Source organism: Leptodactylus fuscus, chromosome 2, assembly GCF_031893055.1.
Source record: "Leptodactylus fuscus isolate aLepFus1 chromosome 2, aLepFus1.hap2, whole genome shotgun sequence".
Lineage (NCBI taxonomy): Eukaryota > Metazoa > Chordata > Amphibia > Anura > Leptodactylidae > Leptodactylus > Leptodactylus fuscus.
In genome coordinates, this window is record NC_134266.1 from 277,607,970 (window position 1) to 277,623,255 (window position 15,286).

The 15,286-nt window shown below is 44.4% G+C and overlaps 1 protein-coding gene across 1 annotated transcript in view; it reads right to left on the reverse strand.

Moving 5' to 3' along the window:
* Positions 1–9,676, reverse strand: part of PDE2A (phosphodiesterase 2A) — a 429,321-nt gene extending 419,645 nt beyond the window's left edge. Inside the window, exon 1 of the mRNA XM_075266333.1 lies at positions 9,390–9,676. Within this exon, the coding sequence (XP_075122434.1) occupies positions 9,390–9,457 (68 nt within the window). The 5' untranslated portion in view covers positions 9,458–9,676. The remainder of the gene's footprint in view (positions 1–9,389) is intronic.
* Positions 9,677–15,286: the final 5,610 nt, after the last annotated feature.

The following is a 15,286-nucleotide window of genomic DNA, read 5'->3' on the forward strand; positions in this document are numbered from 1 at the left end:
AGATAGATAGATAGATAGATAGATAGATAGATAGATAGATAGATAGGAGATAGGTAGATAGATAGATAGATAGATAGATAGATAGATAGATAGATAGGAGATAGATAGATAGATAGATAGATAGATAGGAGATAGATAGATAGATAGATAGATAGATAGGAGATAGATAGATAGATAGATAGATAGATAGATAGGAGATAGATAGATAGATAGATAGATAGATAGATAGATAGATAGATAGGAGATAGATAGATAGATAGATAGATAGATAGATAGATAGGAGATAGGTAGATAGATAGATAGATAGATAGATAGATAGATAGGAGATAGATAGATAGATAGATAGATAGATAGATAGGAGATAGAGAGATAGATAGGAGATAGATAGATAGATAGATAGATAGATAGATAGGAGATAGGTAGATAGATAGATAGATAGATAGATAGATAGGAGATAGATAGATAGATAGATAGATAGATAGATAGGAGATAGAGAGATAGATAGGAGATAGATAGATAGATAGATAGATAGATAGATAGATAGGAGATAGATAGATAGATAGATAGATAGATAGATAGGAGATAGATAGATAGATAGATAGGAGATAGGTAGATAGATAGATAGATAGATAGATAGATAGATAGGAGATAGATAGATAGATAGATAGATAGGAGATAGATAGATAGATAGATAGATAGATAGATAGATAGATAGGAGATAGATAGATAGATAGATAGATAGGAGATAGATAGATAGATAGATAGATAGATAGATAGATAGGAGATAGATAGATAGATAGATAGATAGATAGATAGATAGATAGGAGATAGATAGATAAATAGATAGATAGGAGATAGATAGATAGATAGATAGATAGATAGATAGATAGATAGATAGGAGATAGATAGATGATAGATAGATAGATAGATAGATAGATAGATAGATAGATAGATAGGAGATAGATAGATAGATAGATAGATAGATGATAGATAGATAGATAGATAGATAGATAGGAGATAGATAGATAGATAGATAGATAGATAGATAGATAGGAGATAGATAGATAGATAGATAGATAGATAGGAGATAGATAGATAGATAGATAGATAGGAGATAGATAGATAGATAGATAGATAGATAGATAGATAGATAGGAGATAGATAGATAGATAGATAGATAGATAGATAGGAGATAGATAGATAAATAGATAGATAGGAGATAGATAGATAGATAGATAGATAGATAGATAGATAGGAGATAGATAGATGATAGATAGATAGATAGATAGATAGATAGATAGGAGATAGATAGATAGATAGATAGATAGATAGATAGATGATAGATAGATAGATAGATAGATAGGAGATAGATAGATAGATAGATAGATAGATAGATAGATAGATAGGAGATAGATAGATAGATAGATAGATAGATAGGAGATAGATAGATAGATAGATAGATAGATAGGAGATAGATAGATAGATAGATAGATAGATGATAGATAGATAGATAGATAGGAGATAGATAGATAGATAGATAGATAGATAGGAGATAGATAGATAGATAGATAGGAGATAGATAGATAGATAGATAGATAGGAGATAGATAGATAGATAGATAGATAGATAGATAGATAGATAGGAGATAGATAGATAGATAGATAGATAGATAGGAGATAGATAGATAAATAGATAGATAGGAGATAGATAGATAGATAGATAGATAGATAGATAGATAGATAGGAGATAGATAGATGATAGATAGATAGATAGATAGATAGATAGGAGATAGATAGATAGATAGATAGATAGATGATAGATAGATAGATAGATAGGAGATAGATAGATAGATAGGAGATAGATAGATAGATAGATAGATAGGAGATAGATAGATAGATAGATAGATAGATAGATAGATAGATAGATAGGAGATAGATAGATAGATAGATAGATAGATAGATAGGAGATAGATAGATAGATAGATAGATAGATAGATAGGAGATAGATAGATAGATAGATAGATAGGAGATAGATAGATAGATAGATAGATAGATAGATAGATAGGAGATAGATAGATAGATAGATAGATAGATAGATAGATAGATAGGAGATAGATAGATAGATAGATAGATAGATAGATAGGAGATAGATAGATAGATAGATAGATAGGAGATAGATAGATAGATAGATAGATAGATAGATAGATAGATAGACGTATAGACTGCCATCTCTCTCTTCTTGCTGACATGGTAGGATACACTCTGCTGCCTTGCATTGTGGGAGATGTCGCCTTCTCCACGTCATACCTTTATCGCCCGTATGATCTCCGAATGATTCATTTGTGTATTTGTTCCAAGTCTCCGTCGTTACTAAGGCTCAAGAAAGACAAAGGACGTTCAAGGTCACCCTGTTACTTATTATTGGTACCGGCAGTGGAGAGGACGACCTTCCCGGGCCCTCAGTATGTGGCCCCTGGATCAATCCCAGCAGACTGACGCACTAGCAAAACTGATGAGCTCAATCACAACAAAGAGCATTAGAGTGAGGGCCCGGAGGTGTCAGGGGCCCCGAGACATTGTCAGGTGCCAATAAGTCGCCTCCTTTGCCCCCATCTGTGACTTGCGCTGTAGAACCTTCCCCTAGTCTGTCGCTCACAGACACATTGTAGCAGGCGGTCACTTGTTACATTGTTACACTACTTATCACAGTCCGAGGCTTCACCTTGATACATTTTGTGCCAGTGCAGGCGGAGGATGATAGAAATCCACAGATCCTGCCCCAGGAAACCTTGGTCTTATCACAGGGCCAAAGATACCCGCAGGAGAGGACTATGGGAAACATTCCTCCGCATTAACCCTTACACGGCTGCGGGCCGATCGCTCAAACACAATGACATAAATAAGTGTCACATCTTCGCCTTCCATGTGATTTGCAGTTCTGCTATTTCTGGTACACGAGATGTCACACATACAAAAGTATATATAAAAGTCACACGCGCTCCGAGCCGACCGGACGCGTCAAAGAGCGGAAAACACGAAAAACCTGGAGGCCAAAAATTATATCAGATAATAAATAAAGTGTCATTTTCAACATCATAGTGGGTGATCGAGAGGCGAAAAGGTCACATATAATATATAGAGAATAGTGAGCGCAGCTCTGGAGTATAATACAGGATAAGTAATGTAAGGTATGTACACAGTGACTGTACCAGCAGAATAGTGAGCGCAGCTCTGGAGTATAATACAGGATAAGTAATGTAATGTATGTACACAGTGACCAGCAGAATAGTGAGCGCAGCTCTGGAGTATAATACAGGATAAGTAATGTAATGTATGTACACAGTGACTGCACCAGCAGAATAGTGAGCGCAGCTCTGGAGTATAATACAGGATAAGTAATGTAATGTATGTACACAGTGACTGCACCAGCAGAATAGTGAGCGCAGCTCTGGAGTATAATACAGGATAAGTAATGTAATGTATGTACACAGTGACTGCACCAGCAGAATAGTGAGCGCAGCTCTGGGGTATAATACAGGATAAGTAATGTAATGTATGTACACAGTGACTGCACCAGCAGAATAGTGAGCACAGCTCTGGAGTATAATACAGGATAAGTAATGTAATGTATGTATACAGTGACTGTACCAGCAGAATAGTGAGCGCAGCTCTGGAGTATAATACAGGATAAGTAATGTAATGTATGTACACAGTGACTGCAGCAGCAGAATAGTGAGCGCAGCTCTGGAGTATAATACAGGATAAGTAATGTAATGTATGTACACAGTGACTGTACCAGCAGAATAGTGAGCGCAGCTCTGGGGTATAATACAGGATAAGTAATGTAATGTATGTACACAGTGACTGCACCAGCAGAATAGTGAGCGCAGCTCTGGAGTATAATACAGGATAAGTAATGTAATGTATGTACACAGTGACCAGCAGAATAGTGAGCGCAGCTCTGGAGTATAATACAGGATAAGTAATGTAATGTATGTACACAGTGACTGCACCAGCAGAATAGTGAGTGCAGCTCTGGAGTATAATACAGGATAAGTAATGTAATGTATGTACACAGTGACTGCACCAGCAGAATAGTGAGCGCAGCTCTGGAGTATAATACAGGATAAGTAATGTAATGTATGTACACAGTGACTGTACCAGCAGAATAGTGAGCATGTAAGGGCTAGTTCACACGTGAACTGCCCGCGCGGGTTTTGACACCGAGAGAGACGTGGCGAGCCACGTCTCTCTCTGGTCAAAACCCACCTGCCGCGACCATCGCAGTCGCGGCTATCACCTCCACTGTCGGCTCAAATGAATGAGTCGATATAGGAGGATGCTGCCGCTGGGCGGAAGCCGCGTAGCTCAGCCCGCGCGGCTTCCATCCGAAGAAAGGACATGTCGCTTCTTTTCTCCGCTAGCAGCAGCCCGCCGCTAGCGGAGAAAAGAAGCCTGGCGGTCTGTATAGACCACCATTGTAAAGGGGAGGTTTTTGATGCGAAATCCGCATGTCAATAACCTCGCCTTTTCTCACGTGTGAACGAGCCCTAAAGTGGTGCAGGTGCTCAACTTGATCTTTTTGGCTTGTTACAAGGGCAGGGTTCGCTCTCTTTCTTGACTACACACACAGTTTTGGCATTATTGCAGAATTATCAGAGATTTCCGTGCTGCAATCCTTGTGCAGAATAAAGGATTCTTGTAGTGTGAGAAGGTGACAGGCAAAGTGATGGAGTCACAAAATATCTCTTCGAGATTTCTGACATCTATGGGATCCAGTGCGGGTCTGGAGTAGGCCTCAGTTCCAGGTCTGGGTTATAGGCTTGTTACTGGGCCATAAAAGACTGCAGATCCTGGGAGTGAGAGGAGGTTTCTGGGTCGGTCCTGAAGAGCTGAGTTTTTTGGCGAGACCAAACTAGGACTTGTTGTATTTTGTTTGATCGAGAGGCCAGGAGTACGTCACACATACAGTTAGCCTTATTCTGTATTAGTTAGAGCTCGGACGAGCAGGAGTGCTGTTTTGCCTGAAGTTACGGTTGTATTTTATTTTGCCTATCTTTAAGTTAAGGTTTATTTATTTTGCTGCTTTTCCTAAATAAACCTATTTGCACCAGATTTTGTGTCTCTAACTCTGACATGTTGGGCCCGCACCATTGCTGCTGCCGAGCTCCCTCCCCCACAGTAGTTACATTGTGTTGTGGACGACTTGTATGTTGGCTATGACTTACATGACGTATATTGTGTTATAGTCTCAGGTCTTTATATCTGTGCAGGTCATTTTATGGTCGGTGTTCTGGTATTTTCTGGAAAACTGAATTCTTAAAGATTATTGCAACTAAGATTCAATGTGGGAGAAGCTGGTGGTTGCTCTTTTGTGGGGAGACTCAATAACATCAGGCAGTACCTGGGTTACCCAAGGTGGGAATGGTTTCCTTCTTAAATGGGATATCCAGAGTTAAGGGTCTATGGACTATCCTCAGGATAGGCCAAAAATATCTGATTGGGGGGCGACCTATAACCAGCCCCCGACCTGATCAGCTGTACGGAGTTGCTTGTGCCGCGCTCCTATAAACAATGCAGGGTTGGAAGCAGAAAACTCCATCTCTTGAGTCAGTCGGCACTTTCTTTTTGGAAACTTTTTGGAATTTGGAAACTTGTTGAACAGAAATGGAGCCTTCCCTTGGTCAAAGACATCTTTTGGTTCTAAGAACTAAACACCTACAGACCGCCGTGAGTAAGAGTCGGGATCCCCTGGTTGTGGTACCAGAGAGTGCCTGCCAATGTAAGAGTAAGAGCCGAGGTCCCCTGGTGGTGGTGCCAGTGAGTGCCTGCCAATGTAAGAGTAAGAGCCGGGGTCCCCTGGTGGTGGTACCAGTGAGTACCTGCCAATGTAAGAGTAAGAGTCGGGGTCCCCTGGTGGTGGTGCCAGTGAGTGCCTGCCAATGTAAGAGTAAGAGCCGGGGTCCCCTGGTGGTGGTGCCAGTGAGTGCCTGCCAATGTAAGAGTAAGAGCCGGGGTCCCCTGGTGGTGGTGCCAGTGAGTGCCTGCCAATGTAAGAGTAAGAGCCAGGGTCCCCTGGTGGTGGTACCAGTGAGTGCCTGCCAATGTAAGAGTAAGAGCCGGGGTCCCCTGGTGGTGGTGCCAGTGAGTGCCTGCCAATGTAAGAGTAAGAGTCGGGGTCCCCTGGTGGTGGTGCCAGTGAGTGCCTGCCAATGTAAGAGTAAGAGTCGGGGTCCCCTGGTGGTGGTGCCAGTGAGTGCCTGCCAATGTAAGAGTAAGAGTCAGGGTCCCCTGGTGGTGGTACCAGTGAGTGCCTGCCAATGTAAGAGTAAGAGCCGAGGTCCCCTGGTGGTGGTGCCAGTGAGTGCCTGCCAATGTAAGAGTAAGAGCCGGGGTCCCCTAGTGGTGGTACCAGTGAGTGCCTGCCAATGTAAGAGTCGGGGTCCCCTGGTGTTGGTGCCAGTGAGCGCCTGCCAATGTAAGAGTAAGAGCCGGGGTCCCCTGGTGGTGGTGCCAGTGAGTGCCTGCCAATGTAAGAGTAAGAGTCGGGATTCCCTGGTGGTGGTACCAGTGAGTGCCTGCCAATGTAAGAGTAAGAGTCGGGATCCCCTGGTGGTGGTACCAGTGAGTACCTGCCAATGTAAGAGTAAGAGTCGGGGTCCCCTGGTGGTGGTGCCAGTGAGTGCCTGCCAATGTAAGAGTAAGAGCCGGGGTCCCCTGGTGGTGGTGCCAGTGAGTGCCTGCCAATGTAAGAGTAAGAGCCGGGGTCCCCTGGTGGTGGTGCCAGTGAGTGCCTGCCAATGTAAGAGTAAGAGCCGGGGTCCCCTGGTGGTGGTACCAGTGAGTGCCTGCCAATGTAAGAGTAAGAGCCGGGGTCCCCTGGTGGTGGTGCCAGTGAGTGCCTGCCAATGTAAGAGTAAGAGCCGGGGTCCCCTGGTGGTGGTGCCAGTGAGTGCCTGCCAATGTAAGAGTAAGAGTCAGGGTCCCCTGGTGGTGGTGCCAGTGAGTGCCTGCCAATGTAAGAGTAAGAGTCGGCGTCCCCTGGTGGTGGTGTCAGTGAGTTCCGGCCAATGTAAGAGTAAGAGTCGGGGTCCCCTGGTGGTGGTGTCAGTGAGTGCCTGCCAATGTAAGAGTAAGAGTCGGGGTCCCCTGGTGGTGGTGCCAGTGAGTGCCTGCCAATGTAAGAGTAAGAGCCGGGGTCCCCTGGTGGTGGTACCAGTGAGTGCCTGCCAATGTAAGAGTAAGAGCCGGGGTCCCCTGGTGGTGGTGCCAGTGAGTGCCTGCCAATGTAAGAGTAAGAGCCGGGGTCCCCTGGTGGTGGTGCCAGTGAGTGCCTGCCAATGTAAGAGTAAGAGCCGGGGTCCCCTGGTGGTGGTACCAGTGAGTGCCTGCCAATGTAAGAGTAAGAGCCGGGGTCCCCTGGTGGTGGTGCCAGTGAGTGCCTGCCAATGTAAGAGTAAGAGTCGGGGTCCCCTGGTGGTGGTGTCAGTGAGTTCCGGCCAATGTAAGAGTAAGAGTCGGGGTCCCCTGGTGGTGGTGTCAGTGAGTGCCTGCCAATGTAAGAGTAAGAGTCGGGGTCCCCTGGTGGTGGTACCAGTGAGTGCCTGCCAGTGCTTGCTTGTAGTTCTGGAATACAGGACATATAATATGTAATACTACTATATATGTAACATTGCGATGGGCCATGAGCTGTGATACATTGCCCGCTTGCAGTGCGTCTTGTGTATCACCTCAGACAGGATGAACTGCTACAAGTTTGTCGGCTTCATCTCACATCTCGATGCTCGGACTATTGAGCAGCCTTCAATTATTCATAGGAAGTATGTGATGGGTGGCGGGAGGGCTGATGTAGTGAGGCTGCGGATGCTTCCAGCTCTGCTATTCCAGCCATACCCCTCTGCTCCCCATAACTTTTCCTGTGCAGACTTCAGCTCCCACTCCCCTATAGTCCCAGTCATCCAGGACTCCACCAAGTCGCCGACACTTTCTGTTTAACACCCAGAGTTCCCATTATCATTCCCAGTATCAGCTTTCAGCGGGATCTAATAGCTCCTCCTGGAAGCTGAATGTGCATTATCTTCTATGCACTTGTATCTCCATCAGTCATGGCCTTAAAGGGACGTGGTGACCTTGCAGTGTAAACATGTCTTCAGACACAGGTCATCTGCAAACACTTAGTGCTGCAATAAGGACAGATCAGTATATATCACATCTATATAATGGTTGTATATGGTACGGACCTGATGACCTCCAGCCACAGGTTATTACAAGGCTCAGGGTATATGCATGCAGCAATGTATTCAGTATATATAAAGCATCCTACATTATATCATCATAGATGTGTGTGACCTGTGGTGGTTCTATATGACCCAAATGACCTCTAGGTACAGTATATTATAAGGGGATAGTAATAAGACATTGCAATGACCTATAACAAGGGAATCATCTATATAACAGCAGCTGATAAAATCACACCAAGATGTCACCTCCATAATCCTACGAGTGAATGTCCCCTGTATCCTGCACATCAGCAACGTCCTGTATATATGAACTGTTATCACACCTATCAATCCTGACTCCAACATCAATGTGACGACTCCAAAGTGACCCTGAACTGCTGCTCGGTCCTCCTGTCAGTCCTATCACAACCCCTGGATGTCCCCTGTATACTGGATACCAACACCGTCCCCTCAGTGGAGAATACAGATTCCCCCATCCCTCCGGTCACTCCTACCCCATCACAGATTTGGTATCATGAGTTAGAAGTTGTCATTACGGGTTCCAGCTCCAAAATGCCAGGGCTGCCCATTGTAGCGGCTGCTCAGTCCCTCCTGCCCCTCTATAAGTTAGTGGCCCTTGTACATTGTACTTGCAGGATACACAGTCCCAGTACCTGTAGTAATAGCCCTAAAATGCCATCACAGTCCCTGTCAGTTGCAGTTCAGTCGCTCCTGTCACTCCTGCCCCTGAGAATATTGGAATTACCCTGAATATTGGGAGGCATCAGAGCCCCATAACCATACAGTTCCCCCTGACAATACTGTAAGTACCCCTGTGTACCCTTGTGTACTGAGCAGCAGTCTCGTCACCATACAGTTCCTCCTGTCACTTCTGCCCCAGCCAGTACTGTAAGTGACCCCGGGCAGCAATCCCGTCACCATACAGTTCCTCCTGACAATACTGTAAGTACCCCTGTGTACCGGGCAGCAGTCCCGCCACCATACAGTTCCTCCTGCCACTCTTACCACCCACAGGTGTCCCATCCACAACACAGTAGAAGAACCAATTAGATTGCTCCGGCACAGTCCCCACCATGCAGGCTGCCCAGTCCCTCCTGTCCCTCCTGCCACCCACACATGTCCCATACAGAAGACAGTAGAAGTTACTTACATATCAGATGTGGCCGGCTGGTACTGGTGACTTCTGCACAGGATGGAGTGCCCACAAGCCTGGCCCATCTCTACACATTCTCTCCCCACTAGAGAGAGGACGATGGGAGTTGTGGCAGCAGCAAAGTCCCAGCTGCAACGTCTGAGCCGTCTCCAGCTGTGTCCCAGGCGAGGAGAGGATAGAGAAGGGCTGTGTGTCCTGTGCTGAGGCTGAGGCTGAGCCTAATGCAGCTTCTTACTGAACATGAGAGGAGGGGAGTGAGGGAAGCAGCGTGCTGGATGTGTGTGAGTGTGTGCGAGTGTGTCAGCCTCATCATATAACCTGATCATCAATCCTGGGCCTAACAGCACAAAAAATGCAAACACATTCACTGACACCGGCCTGACGCCTGCTCCATCTCAGGAGATGAGACGTCTCAGGGTTAACCCTTCCCACACACAATATTGCTGCTACGTGGCCATTCAGGCGTTCGTGGGGTCTCTGTATTCACGACAATATTTTTTTTAGATATTTTTTTCATTATTTTTATTATTATTTTTTGTTCTTTATTTATTCTTTCCTCCCCCGGGGAGGGGGGGTGTTAAAAATATTTTTCATATTTAGCGATTGAAGGATTTTGGTGACGTTTTATATGTTGTTACATTTTCTAACATTGTCAAATCTTTGGCAAATCCTATAAAATAGATTATGGAAAAAAAATGCCAAAAAAAACATAAAAATATGTCCGGGATGCTGCCATTTTAAAAACACCAATAAACCCGAAAACTCTGCGCCTATGTATTGTATATTCCACGATACACGTCTGTCTGTCTATAAAAATAGGCATAATTTTTTTTAAAAAAAAAATAGGATTTTTTAAATATTTTATGACTATTTACTATTGTTTGTGCTGCTGATATGTTTTATAATTTTCCATTTGAGATTCTTATCACTATTATCTTTTATTAGTATTACCGTAATAATATTTCTATGATTAATCTGATTATTTTATATTCTTTTATTTTTGCTATATTTCCTATTCAGATTTTTGTATTATTAGATTTTTTTTTTTTACTTCTTTTTGTCTCTGATATGATCTATTATCGCTTTAGATTCTACTTGTATTCTGATGTATATTAGAGATGAAAAAATTTAGGATGCTGGGACAATGCCAGTCTATGGATGGATTATACGAAGCCATCCCATGCCTTTCCATAACCAACCAGTGGCATTACCCGGATGAGAATACCCATGTTTTTTTTTGGCTTTCCTAGCCTAGTAACTGCAGTCTGTATCCATCCAGAACCCGATCATCACTAGGTGGTTGGATATTTGACCATACCCAGCTCTTTCCAGTACCCCTGATGGTGGTGGATACCTGGGTAAGAATGGAGGGTTAGCGTTAGCATATTTGCAGTTAACACTACATGAATTTAGTTGACCATTTTATTAAAGAAAAGTGAAATATCGGCATCGGTCATCGACGTAGTCCAAGAAACAGATCGGAAAAAGAGAACAGTAAGGAAGATACATTAATAAGAAGCAAATATACAATATAATGATCACGCTTCCCCATCCTGCTCCAGATAATGACATCTCATTGGCTTACATCACGTGATGGGGTTACTCAAGCACCTTGTCAGGGGCTCCACCTACTGAAGGGTACTTGAGGATGAAATCACAGTTATGTCAAGACTTAGACAATAAGCAATTCCATCCCTTATAATACAGCTCACTGTGACTCATGGGAGGCCAATCTCAAATGGGTTGGAAAACAAAACTTTGGAGAAATTTAGGTTGAATCTGGTTTGGCTCACCCCCCTGTGATACTAATACTAATGCTGGTCTATCAATGAAGGATTTATTGCCTTACCTGTAGGGGGCACTTCATTTTTTTAACAGCTTTAGCAAATACTCGTATTCTTCATGAAATAACAATTTTGGAGAGTGTATTCTTAGAACTATGGGTTGTGCCTTTGTTATTCCTCCTGGAAATGTAGGAATACAATGATGGGTGGGTGTTATCAGTTCAGAAAGTGTCCCCGGACCTATCTTGTTTCCAGGGTAGTGGAGGAGGTTTCTGTTGCAGCAACCTGCAGCCCGACTGGAGACTGAGCACTTAGGTCCCCGCTCCTTGTGACAAGCCTGTGCTAGAGGAAGAGACATAATAGAAGCATGCATTGGGGTTTATTCCATTTGTTGTGCTGGAATAGGAGACGGAATAACTTGATGGTGAGAGTTACTTTATGTTCTAAGAATTCTTCTGTTATTGCAGTGAATATTGATCCCTTCTGCAGTGAGACATGACAGAGCAACACTCAATAGACAAATTACAGTCACTTCATCTCCGCAGCTTGCTTTATGATGAAGATGATGTGAGGCAGGAGAAGTAAAGGGCTGGCTCCTCTGGGCAGGCCACATTATTGTATACACCAAGATATATTCTACTAATAACGATTATACATATTTATAATGACTTCTGCTCTTGTCACTTCCAAAGCTGCACTCCAAAATCGTCTGTGACATTGTGTACTTAGAATCCAATCACACCAGAGCTGCATTCATGGTCCTTCTGAATTGCCAAGAACTTTCAGGCTGTATTCTGCATCTGCCTACTGCCCCCTGCAGGCTCATTGCTTGTAAGCAGCTGGAGATATGCATTGTGGGAGATGTAGTGTTCCTAGTAGTGGACCACAGTGAGAGTTGGTCCCAGGTTAGGAGATGGTTCCTGAGTCATTAGTGGTCCCCGTGTGAGATTTAGTCCCATGGTGAGGGCTGCTTTATGAGTCACAGGTGTCCCCTAGTGAAATTTGGTCCCAAAGTAAGAAGAAGTCCTTAAGTCAAAGATGTCTCTAAGTTAGATTTGGTCCCAGGGTTTGAGGTGGTCTCAGAGTCATTGGTGGCCCTTAATAAGATTTGGTCCCTGGGTGAGTCCCTAAGTCACAGGTGACCTCTGAGTTAGATTTGGTCCCATAATAAGAGATGGTCCCTCATGAGATTTGGTCCTAGGTTGAGGGGTGGTCCTCAAGTCACAGGCAGTCTCTGAGTTAGGTTTGGTCCCTGGATGAGAAGTGATCACAGGAGATTCCTAATGAGATTTGGTCCCTGGGTGAGTGGTGGCCCCTGAGTCATAGGCGGTCCTTAATAAGACTTGGTCCCAGTGGCCCCTGACTCATGGGTGGTCTCAGAGTGAAATCAATGGGTGGTCTCAGGGTGACAGGTGACTGCAGACAGAGATGGACCAGGTCTGAATAGTGATCTGTGGTCTGAGCTGCAGCCCCATGCCAATCATTGAATATGTCAGAGTGCCAGTGACAGGTGGGCACTACATTACTGGTGATAATAGGGACTGTTTAGTGCTAAGTGTACAAAGCCTGGCACTGTCTGGGCACTGTCCCAGTTCTGTCTGGTGCTACCAATGTCTCCACCTTTTTTACCCTTAGGATCACAATCTCACATGAAACAATGTAATACAATGTAGCAACATGATAACAAATTCTCCCAGGCTGCAGTTCACAACATAACCACTGGGGGACTGCACATAGACACATAGAGAATAGACAACTCATGTCTTGAAAAGCTGCTCATCTCCTATGGCACATACTGGGCCTGTGTATCCAGGAGGATATGTATGTATGTATGTATGTGCACCCTGTCTGTCTGGGGGAGATGTATAACATGACTAGGTGGAGGTGACACTTTGTATCTGATATCTAAATGAATACATCTCAGTCTCATAGGACAGGGCAGGTGTGTGACTCACATGCTCAGGGTCTCCTGGGCCCATCGCTCATTGATTATCTTGTCTCTTTCCTTCCAGGACACAATTCACATCAATCCGCCTCATGTTTCGTATCACTGACTTCATCTAAATGTCAACCCTCCAGGAAAATGTCAGCGCTCAGATCTCTCCCGCGCCGGCCACAAGGTCCGTCAGGTTGTGCAAATGAGAAGTATTTATGGGTTATGGGGAGAGACCAAGATATTGAATTCTCTGGCACTACTATGTGGGGGGTTAAAGGGAAACCTGTCAGCAGGAGAGCGCCCCCTCAGACTGGGAGGACTGTAACCCCCTACATGCCCCTGACATGGGTCAGCGCGCTGCTGTCTTCTCTACATCATGGCATGGTAGGAGAGGATGGTGCCGGTGTCAGGTGGTGGGACACGGTCAATTTTAGGGAGGTTGTCAGTAAATAAAGCTTAATCTACAACTTTCTATTACTGCTTACTGTCTCCTGGTCACATTCTGAGGCAGACACCCTGCACATAGCTAGCGCTGAGGGTTTGTTACACTTGTATCCGGTCTAGGCAGTGACTGATACACTGTAGCAAACTGGCAGACATTTGGATCAATGGATCTATAACTTCTTCAAGGAAAGTGGAAAAAAGCAGATGCAAATAGGATCATGGAAACCATCAGCAAGCAGACTGCACTAAAATGATTGTCCATTGATAATCCAACTCCTATATGGCTCTGCACACTGTGTAATACAAACCCATTCAAGTCTATGGGACTGACATTGCAGGAACCCTGCCAGGCACTAAACAGTGTACAGAGCAGGATACGACCACCGCTACACTGTCACCTCCCCAATGCAGGGCAGCTCAGTACATTACTGCCAATCATAGACACCCACCAGAAGGGGGAGATGATGAGCAGACCCCGATGGGGTCATAAAAAACTGACCCGTCCCTACACCCCTGACCCCTCCAGATATAAGAAGAGATCTATCTATAATGCGTCAGGGGCGGAGCTTACATCTCTGACCTCCTGATTTGCTCTTTTGGGTCGATAATATATAGTAGAGCCAAGTGCGCCCCCTAGGTTACCTTTAAGAGCCTATCACATACATAGAAACACCTTCCCTTTAAATCCATTTCCAGGTGACACATCTGACAATCCTCCCAGGTTGTAGATTTGTGTTAATGACATTCTTACAAATCTGTTTCTAATAAGTTTCCTGCAGGATCCTCCTCATTGCTGCATTTCCTGGAAACATTGACGCTGCTCCATATGTAGAAGCTCCGAGCAGCTGTTACTATGAATCAGGCGCTGCTACAATGTAGCAACAGTTACTGTGGAAACTGAGGACCCGCAACAGATCAGCAGCTCGGAGAGGGATCCGCCTCCTCATGGCGCGGGGCCGGGATTGGCTCCAGTCATTCTCTCAAGGGGTCAGAGGGGAAAGAACTTAGAACGTATTAGAATGTGATAGAACTTATTAGAACACAATGTAACTCATCCTAACAATGTAACAAGTCACAACTTATTATGATGTGATATATTCTAACTTATTATATGTGATATCACTTCTTATAACCTATTCTAAGATATAACCTATTATAACATCACTTATTAGAACTTACTAGAACTTAGAACTTATTCTAAGACTGTATCATATTGTAACCTGTTATAATGTAACCTTATTATAATATTCAGTATTTCCTTGTTCTTGTTCTTTTCAGCTGATTTTCTGAATTATTTCGCTCTTCTGCTCAGTGTATCTGCGCTGGTATGTAATAATCAGACCACAATGCTCCTGCTGCCTATGCCTTCGCTTTGTGTCAGTGTTCACTGCAGTTCTATCATTCTCTTCCTGAGTCCAGGATCCCCGTATTGCATGGACTAGGGGTGACTAGAGATAGTGAGATGATCGGTGGTGATACAAGTGCTATAATGGGGCAGCCGTGTGATATGTAATATTGTGCTTCTATTCCTGTCCTTTATGATGAAGTGATGTTGTTATAACCACTGCCCCTCCCCCATCCTTAGTTGTTCGCCTCCCCCATCCCTCATATTGGGGGGGTCATTGCACATTATAACTGATTAGGTAACAGGAATGAATGGCCCGCAGCAGTCGTCACATGGTAAGCGCCAGCTGGGGCTCAGATCAGCGGCGACGCCACAACATCAGGTC